Source organism: Rutilus rutilus (genome assembly GCF_951802725.1).
Source record: "Rutilus rutilus genome assembly, chromosome: 11".
Lineage (NCBI taxonomy): Eukaryota > Metazoa > Chordata > Actinopteri > Cypriniformes > Leuciscidae > Rutilus > Rutilus rutilus.
In genome coordinates this window covers 34,774,196-34,797,865 of record NC_140216.1, presented here as the reverse complement: position 1 = coordinate 34,797,865, position 23,670 = coordinate 34,774,196, and the positions used below count along the sequence as shown (strand labels likewise).

The 23,670-nt window shown below is 37.4% G+C and overlaps 1 protein-coding gene across 2 annotated transcripts in view; it reads left to right on the top strand.

Annotated features, from left to right (window-relative positions):
• trappc9 (trafficking protein particle complex subunit 9) overlaps nt 1–23,670 on the top strand; it is a 210,273-nt gene that overhangs the window by 37,191 nt on the left and 149,412 nt on the right. For both annotated transcript variants that reach the window (XM_084423000.1, XM_084422999.1), the window contains one exon: nt 5,922–6,064. In XM_084423000.1, the coding sequence (XP_084279126.1) occupies nt 5,922–6,064 (143 nt within the window). The remainder of the gene's footprint in view (nt 1–5,921; nt 6,065–23,670) is intronic.

The following is a 23,670-nucleotide window of genomic DNA, read 5'->3' as shown; positions in this document are numbered from 1 at the left end:
GTTACAACACTCAAAGTTCAAAGCAAAGGGAGAGATTTTCTTTTAACCCCTTAGCTGTCACCCCCCTTTTTGAGAATGGACATTAAAAAGCACTATTCAAGCTTAAATGGTTGTAATTCAAGAATGCTTTGGAGTATAGACCTAAGTTTGGTCTTGTTTTAAAGGTAAAAAATAGCAGATTATTGCTGAAGTGAAAGCACTTCAAAATATTAAAGTATGAAAAAGTTATGGAAGTTTAAATTTACATTAAATCAAATATAATTTATTTTATATTTTTATTTTATATAAAATATATATTTTACAAAATATGTTTTACAAAAAAATTACTATAAAATCAAAGCCATATATCTAACCAAGTTGTGTTCCAAATTTGAAGTTGATATCACAAAAAATGAAGTTCCCATGAGATTTTGTTTAGGCGTATTACCAAAAATAGCCACCGGGTGTCATTGAATTCCATTGAATTTTACTGTATGCATTCTACCATAACAAATTAATAAATTTCTGTCCAAATAACACTTCTGTCACAAAATATGGAACCTTGAGACTCAGACCTTTCTGACAATATGTGTTTTGTCAAGATTAGAAAATATTTTGATCATAAATTATGAAATATAATGATGGCCAAAAGGGGAGGAGCCTGATAAAATAATTTAGAGTACCGTTTCTATGGTAACACAATGTCCAATTTCAAAACAGTTTTCACAGGATGAATTCTGAGATCGTAAGCTTTCAAATGATACCTAATTTATGATAACTACTAAAATATGTAATATAATAAAAAAAGGCGATAAAAAAATATTATATCATATTTTAGAGGATAATTTATATATATTATTCTTTTTAGAAGATAATGTTATTTTATAATTTTGTATTGACAAATACTAGATTATATATTTTCTAATGAAATTTTAGCATAAAAAACCAATATATCAATTATTAAAAGTGTGTGCGTCATCTTTTTGTGACGAAGGTCAGAACTCCTGTTATTATGTAGATTTTTTGAGGTGCACTCTTGTCATAAATTCATCTATTTCTGTTCCTACATAATTCATAACAAAAAAACAGTCCTAAATATCTATTTAGGAGTCTTAGAACTTTCCAACGATATATAGTTTGTCATAATTAGATTAGGATTAAATAGCAATATAGGGAAGTAAAGTTAGGCGTCCCGTATACGGGACGGTGACAGTTAAGGTTTAAAGAAATCGCTTTTTAAGGACTATAACAAACGGCTGGTAGGGACTACATGACATTCCTCCCGGGTTAGTGACATCACTAACCCTAAAATTTACATAAACCCCACCCCCGGAAACACGATTTATAGATTATCAAGACAGAATATGCTAATCAATGACTAGAAGATAACTACACATAAGCTACATAAATTCACCGACTAACCATTCAGAAATGTTGTGTACATATTGTCACTTCTTCTTGAGTCTCTCCATCTTTCTGACTTCGGTTTGAACATAAAAGGCTAAACATTTTTTAAATTTCCAGTGCATGTCTGTGTGAGGTAAAAGGACACAAGCTCTTGAAGCTCCGCCCCCTGTGCCGCGAGCAGCAGCTCATTTGTATTTAAAGGGACAGGCACAAAAACGGTGCGTTTTTGCTCACCCTCAAAAAGCGACAATTTTAATATGCTATATAAAAATTAGGGATGCACCGAAATGAAAATTCTTGGCCGAAACCGAAAACCGAAAAAGAGGAAACCAAGGCCGCAAACCGAAAACCGAAACACCGAAAGAAATTATGCCAATTATTGTTAGTACCATTGCATTTATGGCTATGACTGTGTACTAAGTTTACTAAAATCAAGGCATTGCAATTGCATAAATTAATATTAAAGTTTCAAAGAATAAATCCATTAAAATTTTATGCAAATATTTATTTAGCATTTGCAAAGTATAAAATTAAATGTTTAACTTGACCCCACTCATGTGTACATTAAATAATAATGTAAAAGCCTACTGGCCTGGAGAAAGGTTTAAAAATGAAATGTTCTCTCATAAAAACAAAGTGCATTTAGGTCAATACTGCCATAGCCCAAAATAATATCTGCAGTTATATGCTCATGGACGTGAGTTGCAAAAACCATAAACAGCTCAGGTAAACCTCTGAGAAATGACGGCTGCTCTGCACACACACGCAAAGGTCTCTCGCTCCCTCTCTCTGCCGCGCGCGCTACGTATGCGCGCTCATGCTCGCTCGCGATTCCGGGAGATTTAAACTAATTTGCGGGCATTAGGGAGCCGGTATCAATACGCGGGAGACTCCCGGAACTTCCGGAAGACTTGGGATGTCTGTGTTTTGAAAATCGCTGTCCGTGGGTCACTCTTAGATATATTTAAATACGTCCACACCGCAGATATGTAATGTTGCTTCAGACAAGCACGTGCAGGTCGCGGTGTCTGCTGTTTGCGTCATCACAACATTTCGGCCGTATTGTTTCGGTGATAAAAGTCTTTCGGCCGAAAACCGAAAATGCACTTTTGGGCCATTTTCGGCCGAAAATTTTCGGTGGCCGAATATTCGGTGCATCCCTAATAAAAATATCTGTGGGGTATTTTGAGCTAAAACTTCACATACACACTCTGGGGACATCAGAGACTTATTTTACATCTTGTGAAAAGGGCATTATACCACCCCTTTAAGATTCTGTTCATGAAGTTGATGATATGCATATGTATATGTGGAAGGTCATATGTTAATGAACTCATGGTGGTCATTTTACGCAGCTTAGATCCAGTTAATGGTTTCACAGTGTCAATGTTATTGTACATCAAACTTTTTTTTCAATTCAAATTAGCCTAGCGTTTTTTTTCCCCCATGAAATTTGTCCTTTACAAAATGTTTTATTGTTTATTTGAGCACGTTTATCTCAGTGTCCGCTCACTCACAGCCTTTTGATGGTGTTTTTCCACAGCTCAGTGTCTGAAAAATGACTCCTCTGAACTCGAACTTTTGTTCAAAACATTTTTGAAGTTCATTTGTTTTATTCTCCCCATATTAAAATTTTAAAGGAAGCACAAAACTTCACATATCCTTTCATCTGTCCCAAGGAAGTTGCTGATGTTCAGCACGCGTAGGAAAGAAAGGCCTATAAATGTGTTTAACGGATGTATTTCATAATCCCACCAGTGGGTAAAGCTCAACATGTTGGCTTGATTGAAGTCTCCATTTCTCTGAGCGCTTCTCTCTCAAGATTTTTTGAGTTGTTAAAATTCCTTAATTTATTCTTAAAGGGATATTAAATCGTAAAACTTCGGACGAGCCGTGTTTCTCCTGATATTTATCTCCCTCTCCGCATGTTGTTAACATAAAATATCTTGCTCACTGTCTGCTGCCAGGATTTACACAGAGGACGTAATTTAGGCATATCTTTAAAAAAAGTTCCATAATGAAATCTTGCCGAGATCGTTGTCTTATCGGAAAGAGTAAATGTCAGTATTAAACTGCTCTGATTGTTGTTCAGAGATGTTGTTTCTCTGGCAACAGTGTTATGAGACGTTTAAAGGCACACTATGTGCAATTTTGATTAAAATATCCAAATAAAATCTACCTAAATGAGCCCAAATGTTTGCAATAATGTTTAAATCTGGAGAATCAGCAATTTGAACCAGGGTATTGTCCTGTGTCACCAGCTATGTTTCCATGCACATTTTTGGATATCGCATTAAAAACCTGATGGATTGAAATGCCAAGATTTTTTTTTTATCCGATAAGAACACGTGCATAAACTACAATGGAAACACATTTATCCAATACATTTCTTGATGTGCATAAAAAAAAAATCAAGTGACTTTGCTCAGTATGACTTTTGCATAACTGGACTAACCAGCGGACTGATCTTTTTGTGCAGCATCTGAAATGCTGTTTTCTGAAATGCCTGAGGAAAGTCTGTTGTCAAAGTGGTTTCGGCATAATTACCTTCCAGAACCGTCTTACACGACTGTGTTCCCAAACAGCAGCATCTTCCAAAAAAAAGAAAAGAAAAGGAACGGCACAGGCCGACTGCGGCATAAGCATTATAAAAACAGAAACATACAATATCCCAGTGTCTTAGCCCCACCCAGCTTCATCCCGCAGTAACACTAATAAAACTTTAATACATTAGCTCATCCATGAACATGATTTCTGCCTGATTGCTTTCCATCGGCTGTGGAGGTGAAGACTACAACTCCCATGATTCCACACTCATTCATCAAGCGACGCCTTTGTTATTGTTTTGAATAAGCGACCTCTAGCTACGAAACTTACACACTGTGTCTTTAAGCTCTAAAGATGTTTTTCTCATTGTTCAGAATCAAGATAAAGCTCAGAGTGATTCTTTTTTTGACTCCATGTGTCCAGTATCAGGGAACAGGATGGATAGAAACAGAACTGAAGAGTGTTGAAAACTGGTTAAAGGGGTCATATAATGCCATTTTTGTACAAGCTAATATGATTCTTTAGGGTCTAAATTAAAAGTTTGTAATATACTTTAATTAAAAATTCTCATTAGTATTGTAAGAAAACACTAATTTTACCTGGTCAAAAACAGCTCTGTTTTCAGCACGCCGTTTCAGTGCATGTGTCTTTAAATGATAATGAGCTTTGCTCACCCCGCCCCTCTGTTCTGTGGGTACACCGTATTAGACATTCTCTGACCGTATCTAACACAATAACCACGTGTTATTCGTTATAAACGTGGGATTATGAATTATATTGAGAACGTCGTACATAGAAAACATGCCGTAATGTACCCTGAGTGTAAACCTTAGACGCATTCATCGTGAAGCCTGCAGCAAGGTTTGCAAATTTCGCAAAGATTAATATAAATACTAATATAAAGGTTAATAAAACATTACACTCACATCTTCTGGAGGTTCAGCAGGAACACGTTGGTACCGATCCGTTTTTTCTCGTTTGTGAAGCTGTCTGGTGTGAAATGATTCGGCAAACATGAAAGCACAGACGATCGTGGGGAATCCCCGTGAGGGAATCCCCGCGTCAATCCTTTGGGCATATCCCTTCAAAAACAAAACTCAGCCACTGCTTCTTCAACGGCTCGGATTTAGGAACATCCAAATGACTGCTGTGTTCCTTATTACATCTAAGAACAGAACACCACAATCGCTTAGACGCCATTCTACTCCAGCATATTAACAATGGCGGACTACTATGACGACGGCTGTCACAGCTTGCTCAGGGTGGGTCTTGTGTTGAAACACGGCTGTCAATCACAATAGCGGGAGGGGCGTACGATCTTATGACATCACAATATCGAACGGCTTGATTTCAGAGATGGTCAAACATATAAGGAGATTAAAACAAAACCACTGGATGGATTTTTATCATGATAGGATGGTTGTGTACAGGCACTGCCAACAGACATTTCAGTGCAATCAACTTGTAAAAGTGCATGTACCATTATATGACCCCTTTAATGGTTGAGAGCTTGATTTAGAATTTATTTATTTAGCTTTTTTGCTTCTTATATATAGCTAAGTGGTTGCTAGGGTGTTATGAGTGGTTACTAGGGTTTTTATGGTATGTTAGGTGGTTGCTAGGGTGTTGTGGGTGTTTTCTTACTGGCTTTAGGCAAAATAGCTCTAGTCTTCTATTCTGATCTCTAAATATGGCATTTTAGCCCATTTTATTGTCGGCCAGATGACAATTTCAAGTCTGATCACATAGTAGAGTACCAGCACACCTCATCCTCATCCAGACAAACTCTTCAACCATAATGCATATAGATAAAATTAGTTTTTAATCAGGTTTACAGTGCATTTTGACAATTTTCTTTTTAGTTTCTGAGACTTTCTGTAGTCTTATAGATTATAGAAAGTGTACTTGCACATCTGGAAGGAGGACCATTCTGCTTGCTCGACATGCGAAACTGGCCTAACTCTCTGTTTTTGTGACTGATGTTTTAGATCTGTGTCTCTGCTAAACCTGCCGGTGAGTCTCCGTCCTCATAAGGTGAAATGTCTTCTGGGACAGGGGATGTCCACCGCCAGTCCTTTCATCTACTCACCAATCACAACGCACAGCAGAGACGAGCGCTCCAAGAAGATCGGTGAGTTTCTCCTCTCAGAAATCTCTTCAACTTTCTTTGCGTGTGTTGTTGTTTTCGCTGAGGCTTTAATTACGGTACATAAGCATGATCTTTGAGTTTTAACCTCACACACTGTTTATGCGGGGTGGAATTGCTCTGATGGGCTTTCGCAGCGATCTTAATTACTGTTTAAAAGATTTGAAACTAAACACACACCATTGTGATTCCACGTGGTCTGTTTGATCCATGCTTATGACGGGAGCTGTCATTAAGTTGTCTCTTTCCCTGTTGGCAGTCGGAGGCGGTTGGAAGGAGTTGAAGTGTTTTCTGGAACTCTTAAGCAGCATCACACGGCACAGGGTGTGTTATTTATAGACTTGTTAAGGCAAATAGCAGAACACTTTGCCACATTAAAAATACTACGGCAGTGTAGTCCACTTACTGACTTGTTTAAACTCAAACAATTGTGACTAGTTGGTACAGTGATGGTATCACATGCTCAAACTATGGTAATTTGATACAGTACATACCATAGTACCATAGTACTGTTTGATTATTAAGTTCATATACCTTGGTGTTTTATAAAGTACCAAGAAAAAAAACATTGTATAATATAATATAATATAATATAATATATACTGTATAATATAATATAATGTAATGAACAGTACTGTGGTGTAAGGCTTTAAAAACGAAATAAATGACAAAATATGCCATGATATACTGTAGACATATCAAAGTATCATGGGATAGTGATTATATTACTATGGTACTTTGATATTTATCATGGCATATTTTGTCATATATTTTGTTTTTACCACAGTACTGTTCGTTATTATATTATATTATATTATATTATATTATATTATATTATATTATATTATATTATATTATATTATATTATATTATATTATAATGCAAAATAATATATTGTTATATAATATATTTCTTTTTGATACTTTTTTTGAAAATGATTTTCAATCAGCTTTGGTGTAAAAGACATATCACTATAATAATCATACTCTCAGTCTTACGTCAATAAAATGTCTATTTGTAGTTCAAGCTCCTCCAGACTCATTTTGAATTCCTGGACTGTATCTAATCTCTCACTCTGGGTGTAACTTTCTTGAGTTCTATTGTTTGGTTGTGGATTTTTTGGGTGTATTTTTGGATCTTTGGGGCCCTGAGGAACTGGCAAGAATCTTATGAAGACAGATGGCTGTTCAGTGTGAGGTTGCCCCGACTTTTCAAACAAATCATGTTGTATAAGAGTCAGATGGCTGTTTCCAGCCTGTCTTATTTCATTCTGCCAAAACCCACCAACGTCTGCTGCGAGTGCCTGCTTTCTCTCTTTTTTTTTTTCTTTTTTTTTCCCTGTGCAATCCCATGACCACTTGGATACTCCCAATGGTCCCGATTTCACTCTCAATTACGTTGGAATGGTTAGTCAACCGCTACTGTCACGGGTCGTGATTAGTCACAGGTGGGTGGGGAGAATCGACACAAGTGGGCACTATTCCTGAAGACTTCGTCTTTCTGCTGTTGAGGCGAGGTTTAGAGTTGCCTCAATTTCCGGTTGATTACACAAGCACCTAGACTTCAAGAGATAGTTTACCCAAGAGGGATGCAGGGAGCAAGAGAATGAAGGATGAGGAGATTTACAATCAAAACCGATTCACTCTGGTCGTTTACATAATTGAATCATTTCCAATCAGGGTTAAATTAGTGCCACATACTTCAGAAGGGTCGGTTTCGAGTGCGGCTTCACTGAAATGCCACTTGGACTTGTTTGGCTTTGGCTTCAATTAAACCAGTCAGATCCTGCCTTATTTTCTTTTAAAAATGTTGGCCTTTTGCCATTTTTATGGTGTTTGCTTAGCCAAGCAGCTCTATTTCTATTTCTTATGTTTATTATTAGTGATAATAATAGTGATTTGAACTTTATGATTTATTTTTGCTTTGCAGAGAATAAAACAGGTGAAAAAAAGAGGGTCACTTGGCTTTTTTCTTTATTTTAGAGACTTGTTTGTTGGTTCTTTTTAAGAACCACTAAGCAACCTCCCACAACACCTTAGAAAAAGCATAGCAACGCCCTAGTAACCACTCTAAGGACCGTATAATCATGGCGGCATGTATTGTAAGCAGGGCATGACATTAACTTTTTTGCTGTGGCTAGTGTTTTTCCAAAGTTACTAGCCACTCAGCATTTTCACTGGCTACAATTTTGACATCAATAACATGGGGGAAAACTGCCATATAGATATTTTTAATATTTGGTATCAGGTATATTAGGCTGCTGTCACTTTAAGACCTGACACACTGATCAATTATACTGTTACACATGCATTTTCTTTCTCAACTGTTAACTTTCACTTAAAACTTACTGTGTTTATGTGAATACTCGCCAAGAATGGCATTTTGACATTATTTTGTGTGTGTTTGACTGTTTAAACAATAAGCAGCGAAAAATAATTCAATTTAGTGCTGAGAGGAGGGTTTATGTGCGCGCACGCCCTGTAACACCAACAAAATCTATATTTTTGACAACGCTTGTGACAAAAATGTATATATTGTATATAAATTTCAACCCACCAAGTTGGCTAGTAGGAGTGACTGCGTTACAGGCCAGTGCTTAAATACACACGCATTTGGCGGGTTGGCGGGTGTTAATGTCAATCCCTGATTGTAAGACACTACAGTGTTTTCAATGGCGATGCTCTGCAAATGACTTTTATCAGCTGATTCTTTAATCATTTGTTCAGAAATACTGACAAGATATTTATTTTAATCAGTTTTGACGAATCCTTTACTGAATGAACTCACCGAAACAACATCTGCAAGTTTTCAATGCTCTTACCGGTTTGGATCAGCATGAGGGTTATTTTTTGGTGAACTATCCCGCTAAGATTCTTAAAACCTAGATGTATTACTGTATTTGTATAAAAATGTGTTGTTAAAGATACACATTTGAATTATTTTTCTGTAGGAAATGACACACAGACGGGACTTTACTCTCCAAAAAGTCTATTTAGAGCCTTTCCAGGTTCGAGAGACTGATGCCACATCTGACATCTGTGTCCAATAGCCATTTATTCGCTCTCCATTTGCACGGCCATCTAGTAATCACCAAATCCCTTCACCTCACAGACGTGACAGGACGTCCCTGCTCTCATATTCCTCCTGCACTCTTGCGGTCGTGACTGAAAAACTCGAGTTTATCGAAACATGCCCTGCTGTTCTATACGTTTAACAGTTTCAATTATTCATTTGCTTTTTGTTTACCGGCACCTACACACTTTGCGGTGTCAAACGGGGATTGTAAACAAGCTCCATTATACGATCCTCCTTCTTGTTTGATTGGTACGAGCCTGCTTAATAACTTCCCAGAATGCCACAGGAAGGAGGGGATGTGTCACGCCTGTCTCAGGGTAAGGCGAGCACCCAAGGCTAACGTCTCTGAGTCACACACTTTCTCTGACAGAAAAATCTTTGGGCCGATGAAAAATGTCACTTGTTTGTTGTTTTGCCGTCAAGGCTCCATTGGTTTGAATATTTTATGTGGCGATGACGCGCTGGCGCCCCGCACGGCTCTAAAATTGTCCGGGCTGAATGTAATGAGCAACCGGGTAAACACTCCTCGGTTTGATTTGCGAACCGAAAAGAGCGTGTTTGCATTGATTTTGGATCATGGGGCTGTTTCTAACTCGTGTGGTGTTGATATGTAAGCTAGTTAGTGTGTGTTTGTTCGGAATCAACTATAGATTGTTTTTTCTTTGCTTTTCTGTTGCTCTCTCGGTCTTGCCAGAAAGCAGTCTGACTCACACACTCACACACACCAGATGTCTCTGGAGAGAAGACCTTTATCAAAGCAAGCAACCTCCACAAACACACACACACACACACACACTGAGTGACTGAGGCAGGAGTTGCTTGAGTCGTGCATTAACTAACTCAATGAGGTATACGTGCATAATTGTGTTTGACTTGGACTGATGAGACACACATACTTTTATCAAGTAGGAAATGTTTTTTTGAAGCATTTGCCTTATTTTGAGGCGTTTTCTCATGTGCCACTTGAATAGAAATGATGTGAGTTTGAAAGGTTTTAGGGGTGGATTATTGGATTACACTTATGTGGAACACAGAAGATAGTTTGAAAACAATGTTCAGCTTTTTTTTATATTGTTTTACATAAATGGGGTATAATGCCATCTTGAAAATTTGATCCAAAAATCAAACCGATTCATAAGAATCATTAGTATCATGTTGTTTTTGATGCACATAAAATAATAACCATCTTATAAGAATAATTTGTTCGGGAATCTGGAATGATTTTAATTCAGTAAAAAGCACAACAGCTCACAAGAATCAGTTGTTTTTAAATGGTTAAAATTAACCTATAAGAATCATTCATTCTGGAATCTGGAATCTCTTTCTTTTTTTTTTTTTACATTTGATTCATTAAGACCTGGCTTATCAGAATAATTTGTTTGTTAATATTTTTTATTCAATAAAAGGAACTGCTTAATAATTCATGAATTAGGAATAATTCATTCTGAAAGGTTTTTAAAGTGGATGTCTAATTCTATTTCATGCATTCTGACTAAAGCCGCATTTCCACCAAAATTACCCGGAACAATTTGTCCCAGGAACTTTTTTCCCCCAGACCTGTTGCTGTCTGCGTTTCCACCGCGGTCTAAAGTACCGTGAAGATTAGTCATAGGACTGCGCGCTACTTTACAGTTCCCGCTGGATTTCATCCTCTGAATTTAAGCTTAATAAACCCTGAACCTCGTCCTCGGCCCATCGGTCTTATTTTTTAAACTCCATTGTTGATTCGAATAGCAGACGACTGTTTTACTGCACGCACCGCAACAGATGGTGGTTGAAATAAAATGCTGCGTGGAGTCAACCAACCAAAATGCGGCATGAACTCAACCAATCATCATGTTCAGCGCCCATGTCCCACCCCTGAAAGTTCCCGAACTTTGAAAAAGCACTACCTCGCAAGCAGGGACCTTCGGAGGGGGAAATATTCACCCCGAACTTCATTTAGACCCTGGTTCCTGCGGTGTGTGAGTACCATCCCAAAGTCCCTAGTTCCTGGGAAAAGTTCCTGCAGTGGAAACGAAGTGGAAAGAGTTAGATTCTCATGCTAAACATGGCCAAAGTTTCAAAAAACAAGTTGGACGTATGCCAAATGCACTCCTTCAGGGTTCGTTCTGATTATTGAGATGATTATTTAGTGTTTTACACAGCTGTCTCTGCCTGTATATCTCATTTACATTTATGCATTTAGCAGACACTTTCATATCTCAGCAGTATTGCTTGTACTAGATTATTTTCTAGTAGCGTTTAAACCGTAAACCCTGTTTACACACCTGTGATTCAATCTTTCAGACCGCCTGCAGTTCTCTGGAGCCGAAGGCAACACGAATCTCGCACCTTGATCCAAAATGAATTACAGGAAGTTCCATTGGAATCTTCTCAAGCTTTGTCTCTCTAGTGCCTTCCTTTTTAGAAAGTTTGACAGCCGCCCTCACAGCTCGCAAACGCTTCGGTTAATTGTCGCGCGCCTTGGTTCTCGGGGCAGAACCGAGAGTGAATTGTCAGCTCCGAGGGGCATTTAGTTTTTCGGCCTTTTTTTGTCTTCTCCTCTTCCTCTCTCATTTCTTCCTGTGATCAGATACCAGAGATAACAGCCGCCTCTGCTCATCTGTCCAGCGCCGTGGCTGCAGACTAACAGAATATTTAATGCTCTATGTTGTGCTTTGCCTTCCATGTCAGATTCTATAACCGAGATTGATGTTTGCTGTAAAATAAAGGGGGGTTATATAACAGGAGATGGGTTTTCCTATAATTGCACAGGCGGAGAAAGGGTTTCGAGGCCGCCAAGTTCTGCCTGATCCTGTTTGCATCTTGAATCATAAAAAAGAGAGCGATGTCTTTCTTGTCTACGTAGCAAAGTCTTTCCAATGGAGGGAGGGAAGATTAGGTCTCTCTTGACGTAAAGTCAATTCCTTTATCTTATGGAGTGTGTGGAGTTTTGTAAGGTTAGTGGTCAACGTCGCCATGTGAATGTCTCCTTGAAATACCATCGATTTTAAATCATTATTTCTGCAGATAATATGTCAGGTGAAACCATTAAATGTAAGCAGGCTTCTTTCATTTATAATAAAACGAATACAATTAGAGACTTCTTTTAGGGTTATGACATGTTTACCTGTGAAGCAGAATTCACAGTTACATACCTTAGCGTTCAAAACTTTGGGGTTGGCAAGTTTTTGAAAGTCTGTTATGCTCTCCAAGGCTGCATTAATTTTATCAAAAATACAGTAAAACAGTAATATTGTGAAATATTATTACAGTTTAAAATAACTGTTTTCTATTTGAATATGTTTTCAGATGTAATTTATTCCTGTGATCAAAGGTGAATTTTCAGCATCATTACTCCAGACTTCAGTGTCACATGATCCTTCAGAAATCATTCTAATATGATGATTTGATCCTCAAGAAACATTTCTTTTTATTATCAATGTTGAAAACAGTTGTGCTGCTTAATATTTTACCAACTGATACATTTCTTTCAGAATTCTTTGAATAGAAATTTCAATAGAACAGCATTCATTTGAAATATAAATCTTTTATAACAATGTAAAAAGCTTTACTGTCACTTTTGATCAATTGAATGCATATTTTCTGAATACAAATATTAATTTCTTAAAAAATATATATATATATTGTCCCAAAACTTTTAAACTGTATTCAAAATTTTGGGTAAATATAATGGTAATACTTAATGGGCCCTATCTTGCACCCAGCGCAATTGACTTTGTACACCGCCGCATGTATCATTCCTATTTTGCACCCGACGCACAGCAGATTTTTCCCTCGACAGACGCATGTCGGTAAATTAGGGAATGAACTTGCGCTCCCGGGGGCGTTTCAGCGAAAAGAGGCGGCGTGTTCCGGCGTAAACGTTCCCTGGTGCTATTTTGCAGTTTCAGAAAACAATTCCTCCACAGACCAGGAAAAACCTAGTCTAAAGTCAGTGGTGCATTCAGATGCTATTTTAAGGGCGCATGCTTGGCCCTTATGTAGCGTGTGCACAACGCGCATACACTTTGCTTCTCTCATCTACACAGACACAGCAGTTGCATTTTTTGCAAACCATACATAATTACAAGGAAATATATTCCACATGAGGGAAATCATTGTGGTGTCCATGAAGATGTGAAAACATAGGCATAAATCTAGCTTACACATTTACCAAAATGATTATACGCCTTTTTAAATGAAGCTAATTTCTCCCAAAACCATACAATGTCACTTGAGAAAATGAGAAATGAGAAAATAGAAAGCATCAGAACCACAATTGTAAACGTTCAATCTTCAATTGCGCCTTATAATTCAGCCTCAATTAACACCCCGCAAGAACAATTACAGTGCTTTACAACTATAGAACAAAGAGAGTTAAATAAACGTATCACTTAATCTAAAACTACAACATGTTTATTAGATCCTATACCAACTAAGCTACTGAAAGAAGTGTTACCTGTAGTGGAAGAGCCTCTCCTCAATATTATTAACTCGTCTTTATCTTTAGGTCATGTTCCAAGAACATTTAAACTGGCAGTTATAAAACCTCTCATTAAGAAACCACAATTAGATCATAATAACCTAGCAAATTATAGACCCATTTCAAATCTTCCATTTATGTCTAAAATATTAGAAAAAGTGGTGTCCGCTCAATTGTGTTCTTTCTTGCAAGAAAATGATATCTATGAAAAGTTTCAGTCAGGATTCAGGCCGCATCATAGCACTGAAACTGCGCTCGTTAAAATCACAAATGATTTACTTTTAGCTTCTGACCAAGGCTGTATCTCAATACTAGTTTTACTTGATCTTAGTGCTGCGTTCGATACTATAGATCACACAATACTCTTAGATCGACTACAAAATTATACTGGTGTTCAAGGACAAGCATTAAGCTGGTTCAGATCATACTTATCTGACCGCTACCATTTTGTCTATTTAAATGGAGAAAAATCGATCATAACTCCAGTAAACTATGGAGTGCCGCAGGGATCTGTGTTAGGCCCTCTATTATTCTCAGTATATATGATGCCACTTGGAAATATTATAAGGAAACATGGAATTAGTTTCCATTGTTATGCTGATGACACTCAAATATATATTTCATCACGGCCAGATGAAAACGCTAAATTATCCAAATTGACAGAGTGTGTTAAAGATATAAAAGATTGGATGACGCGAAATGTTCTTTTATTAAATCCAGACAAAACAGAGGTACTACTTATCGGTTCAAAAAAACGCCCACAAAACCTCTCGCAATACAACTTTAATATAGTAGGATGTCCTGTTACTTTATCCTCTACAGTAAAAGACCTGGGTGTTATACTCGATTGCAACCTGTCTTTCAAAAATCATATTTCATATGTTACAAAAACCGCCTTTTTCCACCTTAGAAACATTGCTAAGCTACGTAATATGCTATCAGTTTCTGATGCAGAAAAGTTAGTTCATGCATTCATGACCTCGAGACTATATTACTGTAATGCTTTATTAGCTGGTTGTCCTGCATCCTCAATAAACAAGCTACAGTTAGTCCAGAATGCCGCCGCTAGAGTGCTTACTAGATCAAGAAAATATGATCATATAACACCGATTTTATCATCACTGCATTGGTTACCTATAAAGTTCCGTATTAATTACAAGGTATTGCTACTTACTTATAAAGCCCTAAACGGCTTAGCTCCAGTCTATTTAACGGATCTTCTATCGCCCTATAATCCATCGCGCTCTTTAAGATCACTTAATTTAAGGCTTTTGGTCATACCTAGGATATCCAGAACCACCAAAGGAGGGAGAGCATTTTCACATTTAGCTCCAAAACTCTGGAATAGTCTTCCTGATAGTGTTCGTTGCTCAGACTCGCTCTCCCAGTTTAAAACTAGATTAAAGTCGCATCTCTTCAGCCAGGCATTCATATAATATTTTTAATCTTACAGTTCAAATTACAATCCGGCCTCTAGTTAATAAACGCCAGAGGAGAACTGGCCCCCGACTGAGCCTGGGTTCTCCCAAGGTTTTTTTTCTCCATTGGGTCACCTGATGGAGTTTTAGGACACCAGTAGGTCACTTGATGGAGTTTTTCGACCCTTGCCACTGTTGCCTTTGGCTTGCTCAGTTGGGGATATTCTGGGGATATCTAATTTGATTTTATCAATAAATTCCACTAGAAACAAACCTTGTTGTATTATTTTAATTTAATACTGTGAAACTGCTTTGATACAATCTGTATTGTGAAAAGCGCTATACAAATATACTTGACTTGACTTGACTTCTCTGTCTTTTACGGCCCTGACGAGAACGTCGGTCTCCTCGGATGTGAACCGCTCCTGGCGAGCGCTTGGCAAATCTGTTATAATAGCAATCCGCCATGGAACAAACGCGCCTGCTCTTAAAGGGAATGTGACATGTCGCTCTGATTGGTTTATTTCACGTTACGCCCAAACCACACATATGAGTAATGTAGCTACTTCAGACCAACCCATTTTAGATTTGCGTCGAGATTCGCCCACAAAGTCACTTGCGTTTCACGTTTGATACTTGCGTTTCAGATCCTTAAAATAGGGCCCATTAAGTTTCTGGGTGAACTAAAACCAGAGAACAAATTCCTGGATCATGTTGCTCTTATGATAGATCTGAAAACAGACTTTTCAAATAGACCCAGGTGTCACTTCAGGGTGTTTATTTGCCAGTTTTAGTAATGAATATCATAAAGTTGAGATTTCCTGGAATCATGAAAGTGATGCTCTCTGGAGGTGTGTTGTATTAAACTCTCTTGCTTAACGAGCTGATGTTGACGCAGTTTAATTTGGGGCTTAAAACCTCACATGGCTGTTGGCTGTTTTGATACAGATGAAATATTCGTTATTTGATCAAGAACGAATGCGTACCGGCCGACTCCCTCCAGAGCAGAGAATCAGACTTCAGCCATATCAGAGCAAACTCCCCAGCAGCCCGATGGAAAACCCCAAACACTGTTCAATCTCAGCCTGATCGACTGAGCCAAAACTCATTTTCTAAATGTATGACTTGTTGTCGTCCCTGTGCACGTGGAGGAACCATCTGCCTTCAAGCTGCCTTTCAAACAGTGAATATATTTGCTCTTATTCCCAGAGAAGAGACCAGCATCCTTCAGGTGTGTGTGAGATAGATGAGCCGGAGAGAAGTCTGTAGCTATTTTCGTCCATGCTGGATATTTACGATTGGATTGACTACTTCTCCCAGATGCAGAGAAGTTTCACTCATAGGCATTATGAGACTCTCGACTTTGATCAAGATTCTGACTTCATTAAACTGTCGGGATTCTGTCTTAAAACTCTCGCCTATGTTCAGTCTGTCTGGTAATGATTTTCAAAAAAATACATAGTGCCGCTCAAGTGTTACAAAGTTTGGGGTCAGTAAATCTTATTTTGTGAAAGAAATTACCTTTTTTTTTTCAGCAATTGGACACATTAAATTGATCAAAAGTGACCATAAATGCATTTTTTTTTTTACAAAACATTTCAATTTCAAGTGGATGCTGTTCTTTTGAACTTTCTATTCATCAAAATATTGAGAAAAATGTCACAGTGTTTAATATTAAGCAGCACAACTGTTGATATTGATGATAATCAAAAATGTCTCTTCAGCCACAAATCTGCATATTAGAATGATTTCTGAAAGATCATGTGACACTGAAGCCTGGAGTAATGATGCTGAAAATGAACCGGGATCTTCAAGTCATGGGTCGTTTGATCAAGTAGCCTTATATGTGTATGTATATAAACGGTGCTCAAAAGTTTACATTCACCTTGCAGAATCTGCTAAATGTTAATTATTTTAACAAAATAAGAGGGATCATGCAAAATGCATGATCTTAATTATTTATTACTGTTCTGAGTTAGATATTTTACCTAAAAGATGTTTACATATAGTCCACAAGACAAAGAAATAGCTGAATTTATAAAAATGACCCCGTTCAAAAGTTTACATACCCTTGATTCTTAATACTGTGTGTTGTTACCTGGACGATCCACGGCTGTTTTTTTTTGTTTTGTGAGGGTTGTTATTGAGTCCCTTTTTTGTCCTGAGTAGTTAAACTGCCCAATGTTCTTCAGAAAAATCCTTCAGGTCCTACAAATTCTTCAGTTTTCCTAGCCTGGCTAACGTCAGACCTCGTCTCATTGAGACGTGGTCTGGGAACCACATGTTCATTTTCTCGTATTTGAGGCGTGGTTTACGAATGCCCAGAGCCGTTTATTGGGCGCTATGAATGTCTATCAAATGCGCCTGTACGTAGCTCATAGCCAGTCGTTTCAATTATATCAGATGACGTATGTAGAGCAACAGAAATTCGACGAGGAAGAAGACGAAATAAACTTGCGTTCTAAACTACTTAGAACACTATCTAAGGCTGCATCGAAAGGTAACTTCGCGTCTGATGCCATGTTGGATCCATAGATATAAACAAACTGCTTCGGCGTGTCGCATAGACGTCGTCATCGTCTTGCTGCTCCCTCCCCGTTCTGTGATTGGTTCCCTTTTTGAGGGGAAAATCTGGTCCATGGTGTCCAGGCTGCCTAGCAGCGTGAATAAAATCGTGCTGCGCGCAAGGCAGCATGGGGAAACCCAGGCTACAGTTTTCCAGCATCTTTTGCATATTTGAACCCTTTCCAGCAGCGACTATGATTTTGAGATCCATCTTTTCACACTTTGAGGGACTCAAACTATTGAAAAAAGGTTCAAACAGTCACTGAGGCTCCAGAAGGAAACACGATGCATATAGAGCCGGGGGGTGAAAACTTTTGAACAGGATGACATTTCCTATTTTTTTCTTATTTTGTCTAAATATAATTTTTTTCATTTAGTACTGCCCTTTGGAAGCAACAGAAGATACTTGTTTCCCAGAAGACAAAAGAATTTGCAGGACCTGAAGGATTTATTTAATATATAATATAGGATAAGACCTGAAGGATAAGATATATATATATATATATATATATAGAGAGAGAGAGAGAGAGATTATTATTTTTATTTGTTTGTAAACACATTTGTGTACCATCATGACCCATCCAAACTGTCGGTAACACAATTTTGAGTGATCTTGATTTTGATTGGGATTCTCTGATTATACCGCAGAGATCTCCGCTCTGATGCAAGCCAGCACATCTGAATATTTAATATTCTGTCCAAAGGGAGCTTCTTTGTATGCAATGGCAGTAAAACTGCTGGTTATGAGCCAAACAATTCTTCTCTCACCTCAAGGCTGCTATTAACAAAACTCCCCGCCGCAATTTTAAACGGCACATTCAGAGATGAAAACAAGCAAGCTGCATTTAAAGATTCCCTGATGAAGTAAAAATATAGTTTGTTCATCTAAGGGCCACATCATTTAAAAACAAACAAAAAACAAACAAGTACAAATGGGAATTTTCCTTAATTATTAATTGCTTTGAAGAGATGGATATGAGTCTCTATTTTCACATCGAACCACGTATGAAGTGCAAATGGAATAAGCTATTTGTGCATTTCAGCCCATCATCAGGTGATCTGGGTCTACTTCTTATGAATTCTGTGTTTTCGGACATTCATCTCTTGTATCATCCTGCTTTTTGCATATTATATAGTAGGGGAATATGCACTTTCAGATGTGGGGATGTTTACACTCTTCAGGATGCCTAATTGATCCTATGAATGGCTTATATTTGCACATTAAAGTAGATTTGAGAAGGTATTTAAAAAAAAAGAAACTCTCATCTGCATTAAAACAGAATGGCAGCAGAAAACTACGATTCAAAGTACAGCAGGCCTGTGTAATTATCTCTGTGACATCTGTGACCCCGTGTTCTTTTCTGAGTTATTCTGTACAATCTGATCTGAACTGTTTCTGTGGTAAAGCTTTAATCTGACGTCCGAATCTTTGGGCGCTTTGGGTGTACAGTAGTATATGAAAGTGCTATATCCGTCCGTCCGTCCGTCCATCCATCCATCCATCCATCCATCCATCCATCCATCCATCCATCTCATTCTGTTCTTTTGGTTAGTTCCTCCATCATGCTCGCGGATGGATGGATGGATGGATGGATGGATGGATGGATGGCATTATATATGGCATTATTATATACTTTAATAAGAATACATTTCTTACTTGAATGCTGCTGTTAAATGCTCTGGTAATAGATAAACATGGTGGACTGTGTACAGCTCACTGAGGGGCGGAGTTATGCTAATAGGGCAGATTCCGTTCCAGTCATGGGCGGGGCCTGTACAATGTGACGTCACATTGCATAGAAACTGCAAATGGCTTATTCTGAGACACTGTTTATGATTTATGGGAATAAAAAAAATATAAAAATACGAGTGGGTGGATTTTTACCCTTATGGGGCTGGTTGTGTACACACACTGTCGACACACATTTATGTTCAAACACCATGTAAAAGTGAATTTTGCATAATAGGTTCCCTTTAATTAAAAGTGTTAGTGTTTAATCTAGCATTTTATGCAGGTTTCCTTCGAGTGAGATGATTGTAGCCGTGTTGATCCACCAAGGCTGCTGTCGGCACTATCAGTTCATGAACTCAATCAGCCGTGCTGCGTATAACTTTCAGGAAACAGATACAGTGAGCCCAAAAAGTATTTGAACATGACTGTCATTTCATTAGATATAAGATATCAAAAAGTCATCTGCAAACTCTTGATCTTCACTAACTTCACTTCTCTTCGTCATTTTTGCTCAATGTTTTTTAATCAGCTGGGGTTTTGATGATAATTGGTGGATGTCTGAAGTTAGTTCTCCTCATCCACACTACATCTATTGTTTTATTATTTAAAACCTATCCTCTAAAAACTGCTGGGTTGTGTTAACCCAATGTTGGGTCAAATATGGACTAACCCAACGTTGGGTTAAAAAATGCACTTTAAAAATGGACAAATTGCATTGGTTACATTAAAAATGTAAACCAACGGCTGGGTTTGTCCATTTTTTAATTGAATTTTTAACCCAACGTTGGGTTAGTCCATATTTGACCCAACATTGGGTTAACACAACCCAGCATCACTAATTTATTTATCATCACTAATACAGAAATGCTTTGCTGAAAAATATCTACATATCTGTAACTATTAACTAGATGCTGAGCTGTTGAGGGAGTACATTTATTTAAAACGTTCTGCAGAATGTAGTTTTTGTGGTTTTATCTGAAGGATCTTAGAAGCAGTGCTGGCGTCTGGAGTTGTGTGTCTTCCAGCAGAACAGCTGGAGGAGAGCGCTTTATCCTGGCTCCTGAACGGATGGCTATTGCAGGGAGAGGGGGATCTCTCCTCCTCCATTATGCACGTAATGAGGCATTAAACACTCTTTAACATCTTTATCAGGACTTCGTCTCAGGCGGCCTCCCGGCCTGATGGTGTTTCAGCGGTTTGTAAAAGCAGTCTAGCTTCAGGAAGATTGATCAATTAAAGAGGCCGTATCAGTGGAAACAGGATTTTTCATACTCTTTTGAAGAATGTTGTGCTTGATATGCTCTATAGGGCTGCACGATATTGAAGTAAAAAGCAATATGCAATAACTCATTAGATAATGCCATATTTGATATGCGATACGACAATGCTTAATGTGTAAAATAATCTTAAATAATATATAAAATATATTTATAATTATATAACCTACTTTTTTTTTTTTTTCAGAAGAAAGCATCCCTATAACTTCTGAAAGTGAACAGCAGTGTTTTACTGTAGCATAAGAAGTAACTGTCATTTTAACATTTACAACAGAAACTGAATAATCAAATGTAAAAATAAAACACTGCTTAGTCTTCACTGTATGTGTTATTAAAGCTACAAAAGTTTTTGTCTTTTGTTCATGACCCCAGTTATTGTGAGCCGTTGGGATACGCATATCACAATACATTTGCGATATTTTGATCATTTCGATATATTGCGCAGCCCTTATGCTCTACAACTTTAATTGAGACTTTATTTATTTATTTAAATCATTTATTTTATTATATTTTAAGTTCTTATTTTAAATTGTTACATGTATTTATTTAAAATCAATTTATTTTAAACCCTTATTTATTTTAAATTCTTTCTTTGTTCATTTGTTTGTTTTAAAAATGATCTTTTATCATTTATTTGTTTATTTATTTAAATCATTATTTATTTTCTTTTTAAATAATTTATTTTAAGTCCTTGTTTATTTTAAATTGTTTATTTATTTATTAAGTCATTCATTTATTTTTAAATCTTAATTCTAAATATTTATATGTATTTTAGATTTGTATTTATTTAAAATCATGTATTTTAAATAACTTTGTGTTTGTGTATATATATATATATATATATATATATATATATATACAAATCTATTTATTTTAAGTCATTATTTTCTTTTATTTCTATAAATTATTTTATTTAAAATTTTCTATGTATTTATCTTAAATCATTTATTTATTTTATTTTATATAGAAGATGGTTATAAGCATAGGCATGCGGTTGTTTTTTGGTTTATTGGTCATCTTAATTCAATTATATTTCATATTGTGCATGCGTTTATGAGTGGTCTCTGGGTGTGTGTGTGTTGTGTGGGGGAGAACAGCTGCTCACACGCTGTGCTCGCGCTGATAATCAGCACTCTCTAACGAGCCAATTCATCTCTCGTTAACATTTGTTATGACCTGCAGGAGTTCCCACACGGGGAGTTCTCGCTCTCCCCTGATTTTCAGGGTTTACAAAACTCTCGCTCCCCCAGATCTGTCGCCGGAGCTGGAGTGGCCAGCCAGCCTCGCTACCCGTGTGAAAAAGGTGCTTGTTAGTGAACAGATGGAGCAGCTTTTCAAAGCTATCCTTGCTTTCCCCACACACTGTAAAAGCCCTGGAAGCTTCCTGACCCCTGCAGATGGGAATCAGAGACACTGACAGGTGCATCCATCCTGTCCTGATGACACCGTCTGCGTTCGTGGCACGGTCTGTATGTGTCTTCACCTGCCAGGTCTCAACACCACTTAGGGCGGTTTATCGCGAAGCCACGCTCAAAAGGGCAAATATTTGACGTGTTTGTGTATGTGGGATGGAGCGTGCGTCCACTAGCTCTCACTCCAGCAGATGTCCACAGCAGACCCTCAATCCCTGTTTGCCAAGCTGTATTGGACGAGGACACTGTGGGGATGTAATGACTGCTGTCCTGCTGGAGACAAACACTTAAAAACCACGGGCTGTTGTTATAAAGAGAGATTTTAGCACAGACACATCTAATGTGGGCTTCCTAATTAGTTTGATCTAACATTTGCAATTGAATGACCTTAGGCATGTTGGGACTATCAAACTGTAATAATAGTGTAAAATAAGACCTATGACACAGTATTTATCCCACAGTGCAGTGCTATTTGATTGCAATATTTGATCAGACTGCAAAGACATTTTAAACAAAACTGTACATGCAAAACAACAGCAGTGCATATATAAATGATGCTATTCACATTTAATTGAAATTACCTTAATTACAAATAATGTTTCATTGCCGAAGTCAATCCATAAGCGGCTTTGTTGTTGTTGACACGAAAATACTTAATCACTATGTTAATTCACAAATGGGTGAATTTCTTAAAGTGCTTTCCAGGTCACATTTTACACCTACAAACCTAAAGAAATTATATTGTGCATTTAGAAAAAGATATATATATTTTGCGGTGTGATATTTATACGACAATTAAACTAGTTAATCTCCCCATTTGTCATTATTATAAATCAAAATAGTCTTTTAAAGCAGTTATTAATTATGCTATGGCATTTTAATTACAAATATTTGACTAAACAGTGTTTTAACTGTAATACAGTAAAAAACTGAATACTTTCATTAAAAATCAGGCCAATTCTTGCAATGATAATTGGGCAGTAAAATGCTTAATTATCCTGAAAATGTTGCAATGCAATTCCAATAATTCTAAAGACTTTATTGCATTAATGCAAAATGTTTCTATTTTTCTGTGTGGTTTTGGGTTGAAATGTGATCTTGACCTTTCTTGACAGGTTGCCTCAGATTCACTCATATTCTCATGCGAGATATTCGAGTTATAAGAAAACGCGCCTGATAACATCAGCTAAAGGTAATATGTGTAGCGGCGTCTCCCTGACTGTTTAACTGTTGAAGCGGCTGCCATTTTAGTTGTTTTTATGTTTAGGTAGAGTACAGTATATACAGTATGAACTGTACATTACTCAGTAAGCAAATATTTTATTATGAACAACAAGAGTGTAAAAAAGAACATCTCATTGTTGGCTTCTGAGTGTTAAAACATCCCTAACAGCTTTGTGCACTTATTTAAAATATGTTTGACTCCACTTGTAGCATGCGCTCGCACACTGAGTGTTGCGGTACAGTGCTTTTGTGTGGCTGCCGAGGTTTGAAGAACATGACGTGAGTCACTCAGGAGAGCTCCTCACACATGCAGAACAGCAGAGATCTCTGTGGAGGTTTCGTGAGTCAGCTTCACTCGAGCAGGGTTTCCTGTCGTCCTCGAGTGTGTGAGTCACTGCGCTTGTGCTTTTGGTAGTCTTT